The sequence below is a fragment of the Halictus rubicundus genome, chromosome 3, assembly GCF_050948215.1.
Source record: "Halictus rubicundus isolate RS-2024b chromosome 3, iyHalRubi1_principal, whole genome shotgun sequence".
Lineage (NCBI taxonomy): Eukaryota > Metazoa > Arthropoda > Insecta > Hymenoptera > Halictidae > Halictus > Halictus rubicundus.
Window position 1 is genome coordinate 17,855,558 of NC_135151.1, and position 24,624 is coordinate 17,880,181.

Below are 24,624 nucleotides of genomic sequence, written 5' to 3' on the forward strand. Positions count from 1 at the left end.
TGTGTGTATGTATGCGTGAAGCGTATCGAATGCAAGAATGCCGTTCAGTCGTGTTATCGCCGATATACATACGTGTTCTACGTTTCTCTCGTGCGGCGGTAACGACGAAAAACGCCACCGATATAGAAAATAAATAAAGGAACGCGCATCGTTGGAAATATAACTATTTTACAAGATTTATCGTGACCGATGCAGTCTGTTTCTCGGTTTCTGGATGTATCGAGGGGGACGCGAGAGGCCGGGTCGAGAGAGAATGAGAGAGACTCGAGCGACGTATCTCTCCATCCCTCTCGACGCTCTTCTGTTTCCCTTTTGTTGGGAGAACAAACAAAAAGGAGAGATCGGGATCGAGAAATTGGTGTCTGTCTCTGTTTCTCTACGTATGTGTGTTACTGTACGTACGCGTGTATCTGTATGTGGCTCTGCGTGTGCTTTCATCCATTTTTCCACCTGGGAGGGGATAAATGTTACATGTTGCGTCTCAGTAGTCGTTTAATTAGACAATCATCATCGTCGTCGTTATCATCATCAATCATCATCATCATCATCGTCATCCTCATCCTCATCCTCATCATAATCATCATCATCATCATCATCCTCATCCTCATCATCATCATCATCGATTCACTATTTACGAAATGTCATAATAAAAAGTAGTACTCTATAGCTGGTAGCTCGATAATAATAATCATAAGAATAATAATAGTAGTATAATAATAATAATCGTCATTATTATTATTATAATTACGCTTGGTAGTTCTGTGTGTCTGCGATTATCGTCTATCGGATAATTCACTGATTCGTTAATTAACGTTTACTCCTCGTCACGCGATAGAGCCGCGGGCCTACGTATCGTGTTCCGTTAATATAAAAAAGAAAACAAAAATCGTATAATATATATTTCTATATGTATAGCATCGTTATCATTCGCCTCTCGTTACAATAATAAATTTTCGCCGCGAACGCCGACGTGCCAACGGAGCTACGACGACGAGGGGGGAGACACACATCGAAGTCCGCTTCCGGTTCGAGTTTTCCTTTCCCCTCGTCGGAAGCGAATTTCGCGCGAATGTCCTCTTCGTCCGCGTCGGCCTCTTCGATCTCTCTATCGCGCCGCGATCGAGCTCCTCGGCTCAAGATCCATTTTTACACGCGCCAAGAACGCCCCCCGGGCGAGACGCGATCCATAGAGAAAAAGAAACAGGGAGAAATCGAAGGGACAGACGTGGACGTAGACGAAGAGACGCGGCGATCGGTTTTCCCGGCGAACGCGCGGCGGTTGTTAATTAATTTAAAGAAAATCTCACGATCGGTTAAAATCCTCGCGACGGACCCGGCGACCGGCGCTGGCACGCCGACCGGCGCGGCGTTCGAACGTCCGCACTTAAAGAGTTTACTACCGCAACGGGTATACCACTTTCAGATTTACAACACTGCCCTAAACACAGCCATACTAAGCCAAATACTTTTGGGTTTTTTGTCGTTAACGATTAATCCTCCTTCCGACCTATGTGAAACCGCTCATTCGAAACCTACGGCTCTCGGTCACCGTCCCATGCTTCGTTTACACACGTTCTTTCGCTCAGAGAGAACTCCTTATTTCCATCCCCCTTTTCACCCCATGTCGCGGCCGAAATTCTGATCTTTCCCTCGTGAATCGCTGAATCGTCATCGTCGTCGTCGTCATCGTCACCGTCATCGTCGTCGCTGCAAATCAACTCTCTCGTTCCTTATCTTTGGAAGCTCGGACCGAAGACGGCGACGAAACGCACAACGACGCAGCCAGAAAGTAACGAATGAGAGAGAGGGAGAGAGAGAGAGAGAGAAGGGGGCTGGGAGAGAGAGAGAGAGAGAGGACGCACAAATGAAAAAGGAATGACTCCGCGAATGTCGTGTTGCACGTTCGAGCACAAGATGTTCACGCAGTTGCAGTGTAGCCTTTCATTTTGCAAATAGAATGCTACGTATTCTTCGACATTTTGTAGGAAGGCGCGTGTCAAAACAGTTCGTACGACGCAATAAGTTCGAGGGTTGTACGCCGGGTCAGGAACGAAAGAAATATTTTTTGGTTATCTATTTAAAAAAATGTTGCCTTTACTGTTGCTTCGTGTATGATATAAATATGTAGCATTCCGTTTAAAAAATTCAAAGTCACCTTCGTTGTTCGAAGAATACTGAAAAAACACAAGCGATTACAAATACCATTGCGTCGTTTGCATCCCGTGAAGATCCCGTACGCCGTACGTAAACGCGAAAGGAAATCAACAACAAAACAGGGGAGGAAACGCGACGCGATTTCCTCGGACAAATTAATACTGGATACGAATTACGTATGGTGCTTTCCACGCGAGAGACATGAACGCCGACCGATTCCCACGTAACGCGTATCGTCTCGAAACTGTTCCGTCCTCGATCAACACCTCGCCTACCGGAGGTCTACTAATTGATTTTCTAATGACCGTGCCTATGCTATTCGAGATAACTCAGAGCCACGAAATTGTTGCCGCTGTCGAACAATTACTTGAGAAATCCGTAATTATTAATCTTTGATTTTTAAATGACTATTAACTTATCGCCTCGGTAGGTGAAGTGTTAACCCCTGGCTTCCTTTCCGAACCGTGCAATGGCGCCCAACATTATTTTCTGCATAGCGACTTTTATCTGCTGAAAACGCGTATCAATTTTTTACAGAATTTTTAGAACGATTCACGGTCTGAGAAAACAATGTGCCATTGCAGGGTTGAACCGGTTTCACCGCGAAAGAAACAATGTTTGTTCTTCAAAGAGCATCGATGTACCAGCGTGCGGTAATGATAATAACAACAATAATAATAATAATAATCGTAATAATGACGACGTACGATGTCGCGTGTGCAGTTGGCCGGGGCTTGCCGAACGACATCGAATACATTCGCATAACACGCTTGAAATTTCGCGCTCACCGCTGGTGGATTCCATCTCGTTCAGTAATATATTAATGTCTACAAATCACGTGCTATTTTCTCTCTCTCTCCTGCTCTCATTCTCTCTCTCTGTCTCGCTCTCTCACTTCCGTCGACGGAAACGACTCCGCAGGCGATCGAGGATCACTTTTTCTCGTAATCTACACCGAAACGTGCACGGGTGGCCGAGAAAATTGCATCTCCGGTCGTACGAATTTGTTCGAAACGTAATTTCGTTAATAGTTCCGCGCGAATCAAATAGAAATCAGAAATATTATAATAACGTAAACAGAAATCCGACCGGAAGTGAAAACGGAACGCGGTGATGTGCAAGCGATGCAATTTCTAGGACCACCGGTGTTGTAAATGTCCGCGCATCGTCCGGCGGGAAATTCCTGTTGATCGGCTACAGTTTTCATTACAATGACGGACCACATTGTACACCGTGTCCGACACGACAGTGGACAAAAGAAAAAACAAAAAAAAAAGAAGAAGAAGAAGAAGAAGAAAAGTGATGAAACAAACGAAACGGACTCTCCTAGAACCCGCAAACAGCTCGCACGCACCGCGTCGATCGTCCGATCTGTGTGTTCCCCTCTATCGTCTAGACGTCTTAAATAGGTATCGAAGGAAAAAGAGTGAGGAAATGTTACACTTACAATTTACTATGATACAGCACTGGCATAGTCACGTAGTCTCGGCAATAGTACGTGTCATCTTCGCGCGCGCGTGTCTGTACGTTTGCCGCCGTGTCGATCATGTAGTAATGTATCTCTGTATCGTGTATACGTGTAAACATATGTACGTGTACGAGTACGTGTACGTGTACGAATGTGGATCCCTTTCTCGCTTTTGTTTTTTCCCCGAACATCACACTATACCTATACGTTTTGAATTTCTTTGCAATAATATTAATAATAGCGATAATGATAATAATAATGATAATTAATAAGAATCAATAATAATAATAATAATAATAATAAATTTATAAGAGACAGGGAAATTAATAATAATCGTTATTATTATCGTAATAATAGTATAGTATGTACAGAACGCTTTTCATGGGTTGGGACGGACCCTAAGTTTTAGGTTTACGCTTTCGTAGCTACATTTTGATTGAACTGTACATGTCGGGCCCGTCCCGATCGATTTTTGTTGCGAAAGAACTCTTTGTGTTTGCTTTTTTTTCCCCTTCGTCTTTCAAAAAATTAACACGATTCATTTCTCCGTTTTAATCTATAAATCTTCCCGTAGCCAGCGAAACAGCCGCTCGTCGTCAATCTCTACTCATTTTTGGTTGCGACACCGTTAATCCGCGCTTGTCCCGCCCCCGTCCTTTTGTCAAGAGGAGAGAGAAATCTGTCCGCTTCGCATCTCGTTTGTTTTTTCCCTCTCCGAGTCTCTCTCTCGTAGCGAAACGATCCCCCGGGTGGGTGTGTGTGTCCGGCGGTATCAACCGAGGATCGGAATTCTTTTCGCATCGGTTCGCCGCGTACTCTTCGCCAGAATGTGTATCCATAAAATTTAAACGCCGGCCCGAGGATGCCGACCACCTCCGGGGACCAGCCGTAGCGATCTCTTAACAAATTAGCCTAAGTTAACATTACTTAATTTCTTTTCATCCCCCGCTAAATCTCTCTGTTCTCCCTTCCTTACATTACAACGTTGTGTGTCGGGTTATTTATCATTTTTGTTAATTCTCGCCCCACTTTCAATTATATCGTTTCCATCGCTCGCTCTCGCTTTCTCGCAGCTACGCATGCACGCACGCTCATTCTCTCACTTTCTCTCTCTCTCTCTCTGTGTGTGTGTGTGCTCTTTCATACAGTAGTCCACGGCTTCTTCACTTTTCTCGTTTATATATATACTTTTGCATCTCGTCGCGATAATAATAATAGTGGTATATAATAACTGCATATAATCGCTACACTAATAGTATTTGAACTATTAATTATTAATTAACGTTAAGTATACACAACACATTTGTACGATTTCACTCAGCCTGCACGAGCAACAGCAGAGGGAAGGTGGTAAAGATGAAAAAGGTCGTGTGTTTGGATGTATCTCTCTCTCTCTCTCTCTCTCTCTCTCCCTCTCGTTCTTTCTTTCTTTGTCTCTCGCTCTCTGTATGTGTACATGTACTCGTAGGGGATGTAGGAACAGGACTCGAGATGATTTTTTTCGTGTACGCGCGCGAGTTCCAGGTTCTCTTCCAGGATTCTCTGGTGTGTGTATCTGTTTGTATCTAAGGTGGAGGACGTATCAATAGTCTCTCTCCGTCTCAATTTTCGAATGAATTTCCACCGGTTCTCGATTACAGAGTAGTAGTAATAGTAGCAATAGTAGTAGCAATAGTAATAATAGGGGGATGGGGGGGGGGGGTGGAGTGAAGATGTCGATGAGGTACGAACAGTACAGAGTTAACGTAAGAAGTTCAAAGTGTCCATTGAGCCAGCTGTAGCGCGTCATCGCCGGAGCGTCTCCTAAAGCAGCACCACTTGCGTCATCATAATCATCAATCACGCTGTATCTCGCTCCTGCACCTTAACTCGGAGATAAAAAGAGGGAACACGCGTCGTTCGAATCAATTTGGTCGCACCACAGCAGGGGGAGGGGTAGTAGGGTACCATTCTCAGAATATTCCGCGGTACCCTCGGATCTCATGATCATCATCTATCTCGCTCTTACTCTCTCTCTCGCGCGCTCTATCTCTCTCTCTCTCTCTCTCTCTCGCTCTCGCTTTCTTTCTCTCGCTCGCTCTCTCCACGAAGCTAGGAACGCAGAACGGATGGGGGTTGCACGGCCGGCGCCGCCTCATGGCGACGTAGGCTGCAACAGCGACCGTCCTTGAAACGGTGGACGGCATCGTGGCCGCCCGGTCCGTTGTATACGTAGTCACTCGTAGCATCGGCCGACTTCACTAACAGTCACTACAATCCTTCGACGAACTTGGAGAGTTGGTCTTGCGGCGTCATTGGCGTCACTTCACTGGAGTCCGCGCCGCTGGTCGGCGGTGGCGCCGGGGACGGGTGATGGGGCATCGCGGCCGGATGCCCTGTCGGTGCCCCCGTACCGCCGTTCAGCTGCGAGAGCATCATCTCGCTAGGCCCGCCGAGCTCGTGGGCCGGCGAGTGGGTCGGCGTGCCGTGGGCCGGATGATGGTGTGGCGATGGCACCGGCCCCGATCGAGGCGAAGGAACTGGTTGGTTGCGCGGGGATGGAACCGGTCGCGGCGAGGGATTCGGTTGAGGAGATCGAATGGGCGGCGGAGACCGGACCGACTGCATGAGCTGTTGCTGTACAGAGATCCCCGGCGGCCCCATCACGCCCTGCGGGGAGGGTATCGGTGGCGGCGTCGGCTTTAAACCCGGCTGACCGTAGCCTTGTTCGCTAAACCCACCGTAACCTGAGGAAGAATACGCGGAATCGTGGCAGACGTTAGACCACGAACCAACCGGCTCGACGAATCTCGTTTTGTCGGGAATCGTATGGTGACTCTTACCGAGAAGGGACGGCCTTATCGGTCGTTGTTGACCGTAAGGAGGCGCCGGTGGTTGCGTGAACGGTTGCTGCTGCTGCTGTTGTTGTTGTTGCTGCTGCTGTTGTTGTTGCTGTTGCTGCTGCGCCTGTTGCTGCCTCTGCTGCATCACCAGCATCTGCTGTTTGTACCACTGCGGTTGCTGCTGTACTGGCTGCTGTTGCTGTTGTTGTTGTTGCTGTGCCTGTTGCTGGTTCAGCATCGCTTGTATCTGCATTCTACCTTGCTGCTGTTGTTGTTGCTGGTGCTGCTGCTGCTGTTGTTGCTGCTGTTGCTGATGCTGCTGCTGAGACATCATATGCTGCAAACTTGGTTGCTGTTGCGGCTGATTAGGACCCAGAGGTCCGGCGACTCCTCCGCCGTATTGACCACTTTGTTGCTGAAGGGCAAGCGCCTTTTTATTTAAAAAATCACATGGTAATAGAAGTCGTCAAAAACCGAGAAAATATATTTATCGGAAATAATAGCGAACTTGGGGGGGGGGGAGAAGGAGGGAATCAAGGGTAACAATTCCGGCAACTTACCCGTTGCTTGATGAACGCAGCCATAATCGGTGGATTGCTTTTGAGTATTTGCAGTATTTGGTTTTGTTGCTCGGGCGTGTGGGGATTCTTCAGGGTCTGCATCAACTGCTGCAACACTTGCTTGTGCATCGCGGAGTTCTGAGCCTGAGAGCCGACCTGACTCACGGGGGAACCGATTATGCCAGGCTGTCTAGGCATCTGTCCTCCCATTCCGATCACAGGTTGTCCTTGGTGTTGCTGTTGCTGCTGCATCAACTGCTGCGGCGTTTGTTGCCTCAAGCCTGGACTTTGTTGCATCACCGCGTTCGGTTGATACCTACTACGCATAAAAATAGATTTGTATCGGGTGGTCTGCAGATTTTGAGGCAGTTGTTTCGACGATAATTTCGTCGTCGTTGTTGTTGTGGTTGTTCCATACCTTGGCGTCCACTGATCCATTGGAATGAGATGAGTACCACCGGGATTTGGCATTTGGACGGGCATTGGTCGTTGCATCTGCGGCGGAGGCATCACTCCGCCTGTTTGTCCTCCCACGCCGACACCGACGCCGACGCCGCCACCCGGTGTCACCTTGCCATAATTACCATGCGGTGCTTGCTGCCTCGCAGCTTCTTCCTGCACCTGTTTAACCACCTGGAGGACGTGCGCGGGCGGAGTTTGCGTTCCGGGCTTCAACCCTATTCCAACTTGATGCGGCGAAGGTAAATTGGTAGGACTAACTCCTGGTTTCATGGCGACGCCAGTTGGCATAGTAACATTGGAAGTCTGTTGCCCACTTTGCATCGCGCCGACCGAGCCTACCGGTCTCGTATTCATCACAGCCATTCTCCTTCTGCAATAATCAAACACGCGATTTATGCTAAACATGTCTCCAGATAATCTTCGGAATACTCTTAATTACTCTGGCTCTCCACGTACCTTAACAATTGCACTTGCTGTAACCTTTGCTGAAGCTGTTGTTGCTTCAGCTTATGTTTGACATTCGAACAGAATGGGACGAGACATTTAGTCTCCTGGCAGTGTTTGGCGTGGTAACAGCATAACGCGGTCAATTGTTTACATATCGGACAACCACCGTTTGTCTTTCGCTTGCAAATCTTTGTATGCGTCACTACTCTCTTCATCTTCTGACAACTGGGTAGTCGACAGTTGGCGTCTCTGCACTGGCACGCGTGCACCAGCGACTGAATACATCTTTGTATCGACAGTTTACGTGCCTCCTGTTGAAAGATCGAAAACAAAAAAGAAATTAGCGAACGTGTCATTTTTCTACACATTTATATTCAACCTGTACAGAAAAGTATTTTACCAGTGGATTTGCTTGCTTGGCATCGGCCGGCGATGAACCATCATCCAAATCTAAACCAAGTTTCTCCATATGATGAGGATGACCATCCTTTTCTTTACAACTTATACATAGGTCAAAATCCTGTATACACGAAATAATAGTTTAGTAGAAAGCAACGGAAAAAAGAAAGGAAAAGAAGAAGCGTTACTTTCGATACTCACATCACAAACCGTACAGTGGTACCTCGTTTCTACATGACTCTTACAATTATTACAAGTATAAACAAATTTGTCTTGGCCTTGGTTGTGCAGTTCGTACAACATGGACATAGAACTAAACTTCGCGCGTCTCAAGGAAGAGAATTCGTAATGTCTTTCTCTAGCCATCGTGAGGAAAGCGTCGCGACCATCCATGAGGTCGCAATTGATAACGGGGTCAGGATCCTGAATCGGCTATAATGGATAATATTAACATATATTAACACCGCGATGTTGTACGGTTGTATCGTGACATTTTACAAAACTATTTCGTAATACTTACTGCTAAACTGGCTGCACTTTGAGCGCTATGCAACCTGATAACAAAGAACACTTCTTTATGCTTCTCCATGGTCGCAAAAATTTTCGCAGAGAGATCGTTTCCTGTTTGGGGAGTATTAGACTTTTTACTATTTTTCCTTTGATTCGCTTTGGATTTATTCGACTTTTTGGCTTTTTTCTGTCCCTTCTTCTTGCCGTCGGGACCTGTCTCGGAGTCTTCCGACATCGAGAAAATCTGAAACATCAAATTGTCGTTCTAGAAAATCGCTATCTATAGCGATTGAAAAGAAACATCGCACAAAAGTGTACCATTAATTGTTATGATACCCACCGCGTTAGCAGCAGCAGCTTCCGCAGCCTCTGCCTGTTTGCGTTTCTCTTCCTCCTCCTGATCCAATTCTTTGATACTTTCTTCCAAGACATTGGGCCAGAAATCACCTTCGAAATAAGGTAAATCGGCGGCAGACGACAGTTTGTCTTCCATCGCTTGTTTCAAAATATCCTGCAATCAAGGAACAACATGAGGCATGATCCTCCGCTTGAATTATACTTGCAAATGGAAAACAAAAAATTTGCCATTCTTATTCGTGTGTCGTCTGTTTATCCTTTGTTCAAATTTACGTATTCAGTAAGAACATTAGCTTATTCAGACGTTAATGTTAGTCTCGTCTGACACCCAAGAGTAAAGGGTACACTCTCAGATAACACATGAGACTGAATCATGTGAATTTGGTCGAAGAAAAAGGGTCAGCCAAATCAGCGTCTAGCGGTGACTGGGATCGAACCCGGGCCCTTCCGCTTGTCAGGCCGCTGCCGTCGCCATTAGGCTAACCGACTCTTCGATAACTTATTTCTACCAAAATCGTATAAATCGGAACATAGCCAACGAAAAAAGTAATACTAACTTTGTAATCCAGTACAATCCTCTCGACCATGCCTTTGTCCAACATTTTCTTGTACCATTCCTGCAATCTTTTAGGCTTTGGAATCTTTTGCTCTTGAGGATGGCAGTGAAAGATGTAATCATCTCCTTCGGAAGGTGGACAGGCCCAAATATGAGCCATGGTGTATCTGTGTTCAACAAATGTTATGAAACGTTATGAAAATGTTGATCGCGAGTACGCTACGGATCCTCGCGCATTTATTATAGCACGTACCCAAGCTGTTTCGCGTAGTCCAAGTACCCAAGAAGTATCTCGTGGTAGACCGCTGTACGAAACTGTCTAGGCCGGAAAAAGTGTACGGAATCCAAGTACGCGATATAGACCCTTCTGGTGTTAGGTGGCGTGCACTCGCTGCCATATTCCTGCACGTGCATGCCGAAAAAACAGACATCCGTGCCGTCGACCTCTTCAAATGCAAACAACGCTTTCGCTCGGTACGGAAACTCGCCGGGCATGTCACCGTTCTCCACGAATCTGCTTCTCATTCCTGGCTTGACTTCCACCACTTTGTCGCTGGAAGCCACGACTCTGATGGCAACCTCGCCGGCGCCAGCTTCCTTCTTCTTCAGGAAGTTGTTCACTCGTGTCTCTATGTAAGTGCCCAATTTCGTCACCGGCAAACGCTTCGCGTTGAACTTGTTCTCTTTGCGCTTCTGCCCTTTCTTCTTCAGACAATTATCACAAGTGAACCTGCGTCGATAATACACGTTGCATTAGAAAATCTTGTACGATGTAACAGAGGATCTATTGCATCATCGCCTGTGCACAGTGAGTTGGACAAATTTTTCAACGTCTACCCTCGAATGGCGGTGTTAAAATCAAATTTCCAAATCACTGTGCAGCGTGGAGAATTCGTGATTACCCTAGAGGCCAGATGGACTCCATCTGTAGTACGCAGATCTGATGTACTTTTCTGCCGCAATCTGTGCACACAACAAAAGGCTCCAATTCCAAGTGATCGTTCTTCATTTCCTGGAACTGTTCCTTTTTAATCGCACTGAAACAAAAACTGGCCGTTCAGCTACCTTGCTCATCGGGTAAAAGTCGTTCTATCGTGCATAGCGTTTTTATCATTTGAGAATACTCACGTCTGAGGTTGCGTTGGATCATCTCCCAACGTCACAGTGTCGCCAGGAATGTCGTTGAAACATTTCTGACAGAAGGTGTATCTGTCGGAAACAAGACCATATGCCTTTAGACTATCGTGTTCCAATAGTGTTTAGTTCCGAATTGTCAATTCGCCGAATGTTATGCGTGCATCGTACGAGGATCGATATACATATACATTTTTCACGCCCCAATTGATGTATCCAAACATATGTCGAGAATCCAATTTTGATAAGTGTTTATTTTTTGTCCGATTATACACATGCAAATAGTAATGTATTTTTTTTTTTTGCCAATTGTACATGTACGTATACATTTTTACATATATGTATGTGTTCGAGTCCGTTTCATTGAACAGTTTCGATTCCAAAAATTGCGGAGAGTCATCGTGTATTTTTTTTTTGTTGTTGTTGTTTTCATGATTATTTTCGTGTTTATCGCAGATATACAATTTTTGTTTTGTTTTTGTTTTTATTTTTAGTTCGTTTTCGAAGCCAAGACATCAGGTATCCAATTTCGATCGTCCCATATTTTCCAAGTAGCAATTTTCGTGGTACGAAGTGGTAGAGTTGGAAACAAGCAAGGGGCGCGGGCAACACAAGAAGCAAGCAGCAAACAAGGATTTTGTGTGTGCGTGCGCAACCCATGGGTAGAGCGAAGGTAACATACAAAGAAGAGAAGAGTGCCATCGTTAGACACGATATACATACATATGTATATTATATACATAAATTACTTAACACTTTGACTGTCAAACTGGAAACCTCAAAAATTCCATAAAATCAAAGTAAGTGATTTAATGGAATAAAAATTGAAGAAAATTAAATGCATGACATTGAGTAGTCCTCAAACTTTCTTGCATTTTACAGACCCTAATTAAATTTGGCACGATCAATATATTAACGTAAAAATTCATTTTAAAACCTGGACAAATAATTCCGTCACCCACATAGGGGTGATATGGCAGTCAACGTGTTAATTGCATATACCCAAGGGTTACAAACGTGTTCTCTCTTTCCTGCTCTATCGACTAAGCGCTCACCGCTCTGATAAAATGATCCGAGTCAACCGAACTATATACTAGTCGTCTATAAAAGCATCTACCTCTCTCGAACACTAACTACATACAATGTGGAGCGTCTACATATCCCTTAAGTATATGCATAATAAATATCTCAACTTTCACATGTGCGAGTTGTTCGCGTAGGAATATGTTAGTTGGTAAACGTATGTAATCGTAGTATCAAAACTGCTCTCCCTGTCCCATGCTATGGTATACACTTCACTCTTACTTTTATCCTAAACGTTATGGTCTAACGTTATAGAACTTGATTTCATTTTACATTATCCGCACCTTTAACGTGTGCCATAATACGGGACAGAGGGAGACTAATATAAAGGGAAAAACGGAAGTAAAAGAAACATGTGGGTCAGGAGACTGGCCTGCATCGACTGGTACGACCGAAACAGGTTAATTAGCCTGCCAAGTTAATCTGGCGTATTCGGTTGTAGCACATTTTCTCTTGACAAAAATGCACTGTGCGAGTCGAATGCGCTTTTGCTGTACAATTTGAACCGCGAAACTAAAAAACCAACTTCCTCCCAAAATTTCGTTAAGACTCGCCGATTGTTACGTACTCTAGTAAGTAGAAAAGTTGTTGAGGGGGCAAAATAGAGATTAAAAAAAATAAAAAGAAACCTACTCAGTGTATTCCCATCATGCAAACTATTTCTCGACGCGTATCATCGAATAAACTTGTTCGTTACAGATAGTAATGTTCTGAGCAGATCGTCCAAATGCGACACGTCGATTTTGATGGAATTGTGTGTGCAGTTTCATTAAAATCGACGCGTCGGACTGGGACAACGTTCCGTACAAGAAAACTCTTCGTTATACTGACCTATTCTGGTAGGAGTAGTACTTCGCGTCTCTGGGTATCGTACAGAGTTGTTTCCCGTAACAACATAAAACCTGCGCATTGAACGTGTACTTCCTTCCGCAACAATAGCCCAGGGCCTGCATCACAGGGTCTATCTCCTGCTCGAAAACTTCTGATAGCTGAAAACAACATATGAATATTCAATGATCCCATCCTCAATGTTCGATGTCGGTAGACTGCGGATCTTCACGGAAACTTCAAATTTCATAGATAGATGTAGAGAAACTTATAACTAAATTGCGGATTTTATACATTTGCGAGTGGTTGCAATTTAAAAATATAGAACGACCGAAACGATGGAAATAATAAAATTATTAAAGAAAAAGTGAAATGTGTGACAGGCTCCTGTCTTTTGCGATCGGTGCAGAAAATTTTGATTTTGCGTCAAGATCCGCAGTCTACCTATAACTCGTTCGCAGTATAAAGATCCACAGTTTCTCAGAGATTGTTTCGGATCCATACCTTTGTACAATATCTGTACACTCGCGACGTCTTACGATTGTACAGCCACGCGTTGTCGAACATCATCCACACGTCGTCGACGTACTCCCACGGGTCGCTGTACTGACCCGTGTCCAGTTTTCTCTTGATCGTCGATAAATCCATGGGTTTCTTGACGATATCGAAATAATCCGGGATCCCGAGTGCTTGCGGATCGACTGGTTGTCTAAACGGTATGGACTCTGGATCCTGGCGGTACAGTTTCTCCAAGGTCGGCATCAACGCTTGCCGCAGCTCGTCCGGCTTGAACAAGCACAGTCGTTTCTTATCGGTGGATGTGCCGCTCGGTTGTATCGGCTCAGGAACCATGGGCTTGATGTCCGGCGTGGTACCATCCTGGCCCGACATCGGCGTCACTGGTTCCTCCTTGATGCCGGAAGTCTCCTCCTTGACGATACCCTCGCCAGACCCCTCCTCCATCGGTTCTGTTTTGATTTCGGTCTTGATCGACACCTCGTTGTTCACGCTCTTCCCGCCGTCCATCCGGTGGCCATCGGAACCATCCTCCTGCTCGATCTCCATCTTCATGTTCTCCTCCTTGATCGAGTCTAGTTTTCCCTTATTGTTATTCATCGGCGGACTAGGAGAATTATCACGGTCTAAAGCGGACGCGATGGCGGCCATCTGAGAGGATCTGGAGGAGGCTCTCGGGGCGTTCAAGACGGCACGTTCCTGGGACGTCATGCCTTTCCCGAGATTGGCCAGGCCGGCCGGAGAAGGTGTGGTGCCGGGATGAGGCGGTGTTTGGTTGGCGGAAGAGACTGTCTGGTTCGGTGTCATCAACGAAGGAACTAACGGTGTGTTGGGCGTGGAAGTTGTAGACTGGGGTCCGTTCGATGTCGTCGCCGGACCGGGACTAGGCCCGCTGGACACGGGAGGTGGTATCGTTTGTGGAGTCGAGGTGCTAATACCGCCGTCGCTGGGCGTCGACACCGACAGAGGCCGATTGTTGCTGAACTGTTGTTGGTTTTGAGGTTGATTGCTTTGCGGCTGCATGGTCACGCTGAACGGCGACGGTGCTTGCGGCATCGGCGTCGACGCACCGCTCTGATTCGAAGTGCTTGTCGGTTGCTGCGGCTGCGACTGTTGACTCTGTTGTTGCTGCGGTTGCGGCTGAGACGACTGCTGCTGGGACTGCTGCAACTGTTGTTGCTGCTGTTGATGCTGGTGAGCGATCACCTGCGCTTGACTCAGCCGGACCTTCATAATGTCAGAGAACTGGTGCTGATTCTGCACAGGAGAACTGTTAGGCAAACCGGAAGTACCGTTCGAGGTTGGAAATTGACTAGTTGTTGCGGATGTGGTAGTGCTTGTCAGATTCGCTTGTGACAGTTGCGGTTGCCCGAAGGGACTCAGACCAGGATTCGGAACGACATTCGGGTTCGTGGTCGACTGTCCGTTTGGACTAGGGCCCGGAGGACCGACTAAAATTCCTTGTTGCTGCTGCTGCTGTTGTTGTTGCTGCTGCTGCTGTTGTTGTTGTTGTTGCTGCTGCTGTTGCTGCTGCTGCTGCTGCTGCTGTTGTTGCATTTGCTGTTGCACCTGAGCTTGAACCTGGGCCTGGGCTTGCGCCTGAGCTTGTGCTTGAGCCTGAGCCTGGACTTTGGTTTGGGCTTGTACTTGTGCCTGTTGTTGTTGTTGCTGCTGCTGTTGTTGCGCTTGTTGCTGTTGTACCTGTTGCTGTTGGGAGAACGGCATTCTGTTGTGTGAAATATTTATCGCAGGCAAAGCCCCGAGTTGAGCCATGCTCGGCGATTGACTACGTAAGCTAGGCGTAACAGTTCCGACTGGTCGCGAGGGAGGAACGGTCCCAACACCCGGTGGAGCACACGGCCTCAAACTCGGCCCAGCCGCTCCGGATGGTCCCGGTTGAGGCTGCTGCTGTTGTTGTTGTTGTTGTTGTTGCTGCTGCTGCTGCGCCTGTAACTGTTGCTGCTGCTGTTCTTTCCGCTTTTGTCGTTTCTCCTCCAATTCCTTTTGAATCTTGTAGATCTTCTCGGCAAGCAAATGATAATACTCCGACCGGGAGTTGGCCATCTCGTACATGTCGCCCTCGACTTTCCTCGCGTACGAGACCAGATTGTGCATTCTTTTGTCCAGCATAGCGTTCGGATCCGGGGTGGGAAATATGGCTTGCACCAATTTGTGTACGAGGTGATTTCGAAGATCCGGGGTCACGGTTAAATGCCAATCTTTCGTTTCCTGCATCGGTGTCGCTGTCACTTGACTCTGTTGAGCTCCGACCGGAAGCTGAGGACTAGCTAGTCTATTCTCGGCTGCGACGCTCAGCTGTCCGGAATCGTTCAAGCCGAACAGCTGATGCACGTTCACGGATTGCGGTATGTTCGCGGGCGCCGCCGCGGCAATAGGCGTACCTCCACTGGTCGACGTAGCCTGATTACCGGCAACACCCACCGTGTTCGGATTGGAATTCAAAGGAAGAGACACATTTGGTGCGACCACTTGCTGCCCAGCACCGACCACCGATTGGCCGGGAGCAGATTGGCTCGGAGGTTGAACCAAACGAACGTTTCCCATCGTGCCCGTCGCTCCTTGCATACCTGGCGCCGGTATTCTCCTCGTGACACACGGGCCAGGCACTAAACCAGGTGTCGTGGTAGGGCACTGTATACCCAGAGCATCATATGCTCTTTTCACCTCTGTCGGACTTGGATTTGGTTGGCTATTTGGTTGCGATGTGGACGCGGCAGCAGCGTTTGTTGTTTTATTCTTGTTCGCCTGTTTCAACGGCAAACACACCGGACAATCGTTGCGGTTACAGTGCTTCCAATGACTGATGATCTGTCTGGAAGAGCTACAGTGCGGCACCATGCAAGTTTTTCCTGCTTGGCAAGCAGTCATGTGGTTCAGAACGTTCTTCATTGTTTTGCAGTCTGGCAATGTACAGTTCCGAACAGTGCCGTTGTTCGGTTGGTTTTCGCGCCGTTGACACTTGTGCGCGTGAAGCAGAAGAACCAATTGCTGCTGAATCAGTTTTCGCTTTTCAGGATCGGCGGTTGACTTTGTAGCACCTGATAAGACAAACATTCTGGTTAAACGGTTCACCGTTCAGGGACGATTTGGCTCTCGAAAATAGTATACTCACCAGTTGGAGCACCGGTACCGGTTATTTGGCCCTGAGTTGGTTGTTGAGAACCTAGTTGTACACCGGTTGGCGCGCCGGCTTGAGTTTGAGCTGGACTCGGAGCAGGTGGTTGAGTTTGCTGCGCCATAGTACCTTCTTGGCCGCCCACGACAGTGGCAGAACCAATGGGACCCGTGGTTCCACCGAATCTATTAGCAGCTTGCATGACAGTCATATTTGTTCCTACCCCCTTTTGTTGAGGCGTGACAACTCCGACAGGGCTATTCGTACACACTGTGACACCAGGTCCAGGCCCACTGCTCGGAGGTGCTGTTAAATAATTTTATATTCTTATATCCCGTCATTTCGGCTGACAGAGCACATCTATTAACGATCGTATACAAACGTATAAGATAATTACCATAACCGTAAGGACTGGATGCACTAATTTGTCCCATGTTCGGCATATTTGCCATGTTCGGAGGACCCTGCATCCGGGGTCCACCCTGACCGGTACCAACGATACCAACTTGATGTACTTGTTGATGCGGGCTCTGTCCTCTAGTCGCGGCAACCATATGAGCCTGCTGTTGTTGTTGCATCGCTACGGCTCTGGTATTCATTATTCCAGGACCATTTTGCATTTGACCAACTCCGTGTGGCCCGCTAGGATGATGAATTCCTTGAGTATTTGGACCCATCATAGTACCCTAAACAAAGAAGTCTCAGATTATGCATTTTGTAAAACTCGAACGCACACGCTGAACAATCTTCGCGTTCAAACAAAACTTACAGTATTTAATGATTGTTTGTTCAAACTGTTGGTCACGATTAGACTTCCACCTGCCATACCACCCATATTATTATTCCCACTAGCACTGCTGGTCATAACTAGGCCAGAGTTCATTCCACCTGTCATCGACATGGCAGGATTACTACTGCCGGCCATACTCATCGAAGATTGAAGACTACCCATAGAATTTGCGATAGACATTTGATTGTTTGCCAAAGAACTGGCTATGCTACTCGGTAAGTTTCCCAGACTCACAACCATTTGTGGATCGACTACTTTAGACACAGAAACATTCGGTGGAGATTGCATGTTCGGACTTTTGTTACCCAGAGTTCCAGCAGCCATTACCAGAGAATTAGTAACCATCTTGTTGCCCTGATAAAAAAGAAATCATTACGGTCACATTACATGAAATAAATCTTTGTCTTTGGCAGAATTAAGTATTATGGGTACAAACTTGTTGTTGTATTAAATGATGCGAAAGTTGTTGCTGTTGTTGTTGTACATGCTGTCGAAGCTCTGAATCAAGGGCACCGTTTTGCTGCCCTGGTCCTGGCCCTGTAGCTGGCGGTTTAGCACTCTCGGTCGCAGATCCCCAGGAACCGGATGACAACAGATCGTCGGGTAGATCATTTTCAAGATCAAACATATCTGTGTTTGTTATGTAATCTGAGAATAGACATTCGTATTAGTAACAACAGCCGAATATTCGAAGAGCTGTAAAAGTCCTAGTTACTAGAAAAGTAACGCTTTAAAACATATGATCGTCGCACTGATACATCAACACGATATTAAATGGTTTAGTAAGAAATTCATTTTACACTGTATAATCCGTAGAAAATCTAATATACAAGGTTGAAAAAATTACTTTTCTAGACAACCAGTTTAAAAAAAGGAGATCAGATTATGATATTAGATGTAACATGTACCATAGAGACCAAAAAACCATTAGTAATATTATGAAGATAAGATTCAGCACCGTCACCATAGCTTTTATCCAAAGTTTCAATAGTAGGATCTTTTATGTACTACCATAATATCTCTTACACTGTAACATTTTTCGCATGTTGTATATAATACCTGCATGTAAATCTACATGCACATATATATGCACACATGCACACTTTCTAACAAATATGTACATATTTTAAGATACAGAACAAGTAGTATTTTCTTGAATAGAACCAACCTAAAGTATTGAAATACATTTGTTGTGTGAATGCACTTTTCAACTTACTTGATTATATATCCATGATAGACGATACATCAACGGAGAAAAAAGGGGTCGAATGCAATATTAAAAAGATAAAAAAAATAGAAAATAAAACAATGAAAAGATACTACAACAAACTACACGTAAATGTAAACAAACAAATATGTAAATAAATAAGACATGAGACATACACTGCATGAGCATAACTTAAAGGAGTTCATACTACAGCGAATAAAAAATTTATTCACAATAATGTCGTGCTAAACTACTGAAGCAGCAAAGCTACCGATGGCAAACTTTAGAGTAGACAGTCATGCGAAGAAATTATAGTCACTCTAAAGAGTATTTACAACTGTTTGCACATGGAATGTTTTTCAATGCTATAACATTAAATAAAAACAAAAAATTAAAAAAAAGTTTCTGAAACTCGTAAACGTAATGTAAAACATTCTTTGATTGTATTAAATTTTCAAAGCCAATTACAGTGAATTCCCGTTATAAATCAGTGCAAGCCTCGCGTTTAAAAGTCGTTGGAACTACCCACACCACCGCAGGGTATATACCGTGAGGGGCCGAAGCTCGAGAGCTGTCGCCGCCGATTAGTATAACATAACACGATCGGGTATATCGGTGTGAGGCCAGAAGACCACTACTAATCCGATAACAAAACTTCTTTATTTTTCATTAATTTTTTATGGGACTTTCGTGGCTTTTTTCTGATTAAAATGATACAAAACGCGATATAATTCAGATCATATTTACATTAATTTCCCGTTAATGTAATTGTAATGGGAAGTAACTTTTATCGTTCATTACACAAGTAAATATCATCGGAATTATATCGTATTTGGTTTCATTTTAATCAGAAAAATGCCATGAATATGTTGGTGAAAGTCTCGTAAAAAAATAATGAAAAATAAAGAAGTTTTGTAATTGAATTAGTCTTCTGGTGGATGTTACACTCCTCGACGGCGACGGCTCTCGAGCTTCGCTGTCCGTTTCTACGTGCAACATTGTACCAGAGAAAGACATTTTCTCAGCCTTCTTGTCACTATCCGCGAGTATGTCATAGGTTTATGACATAGGGACGGGTAGTAACATTTACGTTTCCAGCGATCGGCGAGAACCTCAGATTTCGTCTAAATGTCTCTCGCCAGAACCGCGCAACTGACTTATAGCGGGAATTCACTGTACCTGTAAAGTATGAAAGTACATAAGTAGAAAAGATCTGATCTACCTACCTACAAAACCTAGTTCGACTTTAGCTCAATGATCATATTGTTCTTTCTTGTTTTAAAATTGACTTGTTATTTAACGTAGTTCCGTCCTAATTTTACAGCTCTATGCATGTGTGTCGCATGTCCATATTACATTTGTTACCCTTAAATGCATTTCAATCTAACAGAATATGTATCCAAACTTTTATGTTGCGTCTTAAAGCAAAATATCCCTTGATACACGTTTCTTCTATAATACTAAACCTGATCCAATTTTTCTCCAGTATCTTGTGGAACAAATCAATGCATCTCAGTACTAAAGTATTCTGTTTACTACAGTCAGATCTCTGTAACTCGAACCTTTATCACTCGAAAACCTCTATAACGGAACAATTTTCATTCTCTTCTGTTTTGCTGTAAAAACCTTTACAAACTCAAGTGTAAGCTTACTTTAACTTGTATCGATTGTCACATATTTAGTATGTTGTTTACTTTTGAAACTTGAACTCTGTAAATCTAAATTGACTTCTGTCAGTCAAAGTATTATCACTGCCTCTTGGAAATAACGATTGTCAATTGTCTATACAATAATGCGTGTCTCCATCACAAAAACAATTCAAAGCAAAAGATTACAGAAACTAATATTGTTTGTTAAACCCCTCTTACACCTGAAGACTTTAGAATCTCTAAACCTCGAGCTTCCCTCGAGATTCGAGTTACCAAGATTTGACTGTATGCTTTTTTATTTGATAATCAATGTACTTAATCGTTTTTGTGTCTAGTAGGAATTTTTCTTTATTCAACCATAGTGACAATATGCCAAAGCTATACACGCTTCGTTTCAATAGTACAAAAGGTAATGAACTCTCTGACAAAATTGGAAGTAATCGAATGACTCTACAAACTTTATGGTATTAATAAATGAGATGAATGGACAAACAAGTTTTGTAGTGCTGGATTGAATATTTTTGAACTTTCTGCTGGGTTTATTTATTAATATTTACTTCTTTTCTGGACGGTATGGTTGTTCCAATGTGGCTGCAGCTGATGCTGTTGCAGATGTAGCTGTTGTGGCGGGCCCTGCATTTGTTGCATGTTACCACTGCCACCTCCCCCGTAGTTTGCATAAGCATGGTGCATCATTACAGGCGCCATACCCACTACATATATTATAGTTTTTATTTTAGACTGTGGAAAATTGCCTATGCTCTGAATCGTATCTTTCAAGTAGCAGAAACAGCCCTGGTCATTCTTTTTTCTGTTTTGTAGCATCGATACCTGTTACCTTAACACATTCAAAACCAAGGATGCGACAAAGACAGTCGTAGAATCACTCTAAAACACTGTACAACGGTTGGTTTGAAACTATGCTGATCTTACTAAAACACAAATAAAATTGTTATTATTTTATCATAGCCAAGAAAATGCTATTGGGGACATTGGTCTCGAATGTGTTAATAACGCGTATCATTGCGAGCGATGGAGACTATGTCTGCTACTTATCTTGTGTAACCTGACTATGTCTTGCACTTTATACATTGAATATTCAAGTGACATGGTTGTTTTTGATTTGACACGGGATTACATGAAATATTATTGAGTTCAGAAACTGTTAAGGTGGTAAGAGTAGCGCTTAAAGAATGTAAGAATAAGGAGAACGGTTAGCGCGTCAATCATGCCAGCAATATGTCTTTTTAATTATTATTGAAAATTTCCATGCATCTGCCATGCACTACGAAAGTAAAATAAGAACTAAATCTAAGAAGAACTAAAAAAAAAACCTTACAAAATACTATTATCTCTTAAACATTAAAAAATGAGATAATCGAAAGAACGTGCAACAAGACAGAAGTTATAAATTGTTTAAATACAAATCATCACTTTTTAAACACTGACTGTTTCTATAACCTCTGAGCAAAATTTATTTATACCACATATGCAAATTGTTTACTGTCTGGCACCAAACAATGGTTCGCCGACAATGGATTATCATAAAACAATGAACAAAGTATAACCTGCGATTAATTGGCTGTAATACCCTAACTAGTTGTCACTAGTGACATTACTGTGCTGCAACACAGTCCCATAACGATTCTGAATCGTAATTTCGTGTTTCTCCAAGAAAACATTTCTCGTACGGCTTTCTTACACGCTAGCAACGACGTGCACCGTTCGTATCAACGAAAACACAACACAATTTGCAGTATAGCATAACCTTCGGCGACGGTATTTCTTCAACGGTTTAGGTTAGTTTGTTAACTAACAAATCCAGAAACGATCTCAATCGAAGCAAAACGGGAACGAACTTTCGACAATCTCGAAACACATTGACTAGACAGAGAGAAAGAGAGTGTGTGTGCCCTGTCAACACGAGTGACACTCGTAACAGAAAATTCGACGATCTACTATTCGACCACAACATTTTCCTACCAGTCCCAAAGGGATCAGAAAATAATCGTGATAAGGAGGAGCGAAAGGGTTCGACAACCGGTACGTGGTGAATCTGTGTGTCACTGGATAGAGAACAGAATTCTGCTGTTATCCTGAAGAAAAACCGAAGCATCGGTCACGAGGTAATTTTGCTCAAAGGTCCGAACCGTCAACAAGCTGACAGTACGCCTTCGAGGTGTAACATCGGCGTTGATCAAATTGTTCGACAAAGTAATTAGAAAAGTGCGTGTATCGCACGCACACTCATACAAAACACACACACACAGCCGCACGTACGCACGCACGCACGTACGTAGGCACGCACGCATACATACATACATTCCGCGCACAGCAGCACGACGTCCAAGAGAGTAACGCTCTTAGGATCGTGCGACTGTGATCTATCCCCTGAAAGGTTAGTCGCTGTATGATGCGACTCGGGCTTGTATATCGCTAAACATTGTCGGACAGGTATCACGGAATGAATTTCGAAGGCGGAAAACTTACCCGCGGAGTCGGAGGTTCCTTGAAAAGGATCTGCGAGCTTCGGCCGCTTGTTCGGTGGGCCGTCCACCAGGTGGTCGGCCATAGTTCCTTTTCAGGGTTAATTATTTCTTGTTTCAGGCTGTTTACTCTCGGTAGCAGTAAGCAGCGGCAGCGGCGGCGGCGGCGGCGGCGGCGTTAGCGAGTCGTCGGAGTCGACCGCACGCACGCACGCAGCACGCAGGCAGCAGGCAGGCACGTATACACGGGTATAACAGACACACACAGACACACGAGCGAACGAGCGAGCGAGTGAGCGAAACGCTGCACTACGCCACTAGAAGACCGCTGCCGATGATGCTGGTTACTGTAGCTGGTGTTGCTTCCTCGTTGAAGCCGCGAATATTCACCAATCTCTCAGCGTACTCGCAGGCATGACAATAACAATGAGAACCGCGGCGCGTAGAGCGTCCCCGAGCACGCTTCGTTACACGATCAACCATTGGGCATCGTCGGGGGGTACGTCGAACCCCGCGCTAAAGCCCACACACGCACACACGGTGAATTTTGTCCCTCGACAGGCGCACGGGCCACTCGCGGCGAGGCACAAACTGGACAGGCCGAGAGGAAGTAACAAGGACTATCGAGAGTAGTAGTATACTCGGTGATCGCGAGGATCACCGCACCGTAATTAATTAAATGCACAACGCCAGCCGAACGAGGTCCGAACGCGTTTGATATCGGTGTTCTTAGCAGTCGGTCGCGCACGACTCGTCAAACACTCGAGTGTGGCGGACTGGCTGCGCGCACGGCGCTATCTCGCAGCAACGATATCGGTCTCGAGGCCCGCTGGCACCATCTTCCTCTCCTCTTCTCTCGCCTTGGCACACTGCGACACGGGGCGCGCGAACGATCACCGCGGACGCGGCTCGCTTTCCCCGAACGTTCGAGGCAATCACGGACGCCAGGAGGCGAGGACGACGAGATGAGTCGGCTCCGGGGCGGCCACCGCGCGCCACAGAAATTCGCTCGAGAGAAGCGATCGCGAGAGTTCCGCACCGCACGAGTATCGGCTAACGTAAAATGGCGGCTGCTGTTGACGAGAAGTTTTTCTACGCTTGTCAGAAAATGTCCGACTGGCTCCGTATGCTCGCCGTGACGCTAGTCCGGCCCGCTGATTCGCCCGAGCGTTCACGTGACCACTAGCTCGACGCCGATTCGCCGAGACGTCGCGAGGCCACGAACGCCGTGGTTGAAGTCACGCCGCCGGCCCAACAGCAACCGAGGACTTGGCTTATTTCGATGCCGCCATTTGATGATGGCCGGTCTCGTACGGTGGTTGCACGAGACGCTCTTTACGGCGAAGTCTTTATTATTCGGTACCGTGATATTTCTTTGTTTCAGGGATTAGCACGCTGTGAAATGCCAGAAAACTAGCCTGTTTTCCTATGAAAATTACAGAAATACTAAACACGCGATTCATGTGAGTTTTATTTCTTCAACTATCAAAACGTCTATACATTTTTTCAAAAGTCCATCTCATTTTTGTGGATGTATCGGGTCTTGTACAACACGAATAGTTCGATTTCTAATCAGTTGCAGATCGAGTGGTTCGAAGAGTTTTACGGTTTTCCGTGGTACATTCAAATTCCTTAGAATTCCCCGTCAATTACCACTATTGTCTTTTTCATCTTTTCGACACCTGTAATTCTGGCAGAAATTTTCTTACGACCCGTGTCAACCGAATGAAGGTGTTTTAGGTGTTTTGTTTTAATTTCAAATTCGTGCCCAGTGTGGCTCATGCTACTTTGTGTTTGTTGTCTGTTGTTGTAAAGGAAGATTATTCACATTATAATTTATATTTTATAAAACTTAATGTCGAAATGGTATTTTAATAAAGATCACTTCCAAATTTAAAACTATTGGATGAACGGAACTCCTCTTGTAAGCCATTTTAAAATATAAAATGATTATCGGACCTTCTCATAGTTTATTTCCAGAGAGTTTAGACCAGCGTTAAAAAGCAGTATTCAATTTTTTCAATTTTACAGTGTGCAGTAAGTCAAGTTTTTGTGTCGAA

General features: G+C 45.1%; 1 protein-coding gene across 6 annotated transcripts; it reads right to left on the bottom strand.

Annotated features, from left to right (window-relative positions):
• On the bottom strand, positions 1-23,650 carry LOC143352870 (histone lysine acetyltransferase CREBBP). 6 transcript variants are annotated; one of them, XM_076785808.1, is made up of 21 exons: positions 22,569-23,649; positions 20,636-20,791; positions 17,659-17,870; positions 17,202-17,576; positions 16,830-17,118; positions 16,430-16,738; positions 13,285-16,355; positions 12,784-12,941; positions 10,864-10,974; positions 10,638-10,772; positions 9,989-10,465; positions 9,737-9,902; positions 9,163-9,333; positions 8,833-9,066; positions 8,514-8,744; positions 8,314-8,433; positions 7,923-8,224; positions 7,423-7,836; positions 7,005-7,320; positions 6,445-6,874; positions 1-6,348 (listed from the first exon to the last, which is right to left on the bottom strand). In XM_076785808.1, exons 1-21 carry the CDS (start codon positions 22,648-22,650, stop codon positions 5,873-5,875), a joined length of 8,235 nt encoding a protein of 2,744 aa, XP_076641923.1. In that variant the 5' UTR covers positions 22,651-23,649; the 3' UTR covers positions 1-5,872. The 6 variants fall into 6 exon arrangements, with proteins under 6 accessions (XP_076641923.1, XP_076641922.1, XP_076641918.1 ...); XM_076785807.1 differs by having other exon boundaries at positions 7,005-7,323; positions 22,569-23,647; XM_076785803.1 differs by having other exon boundaries at positions 1-6,874; positions 22,569-23,650.
• Between the last annotated feature and the right edge of the window lie 974 nt (positions 23,651-24,624).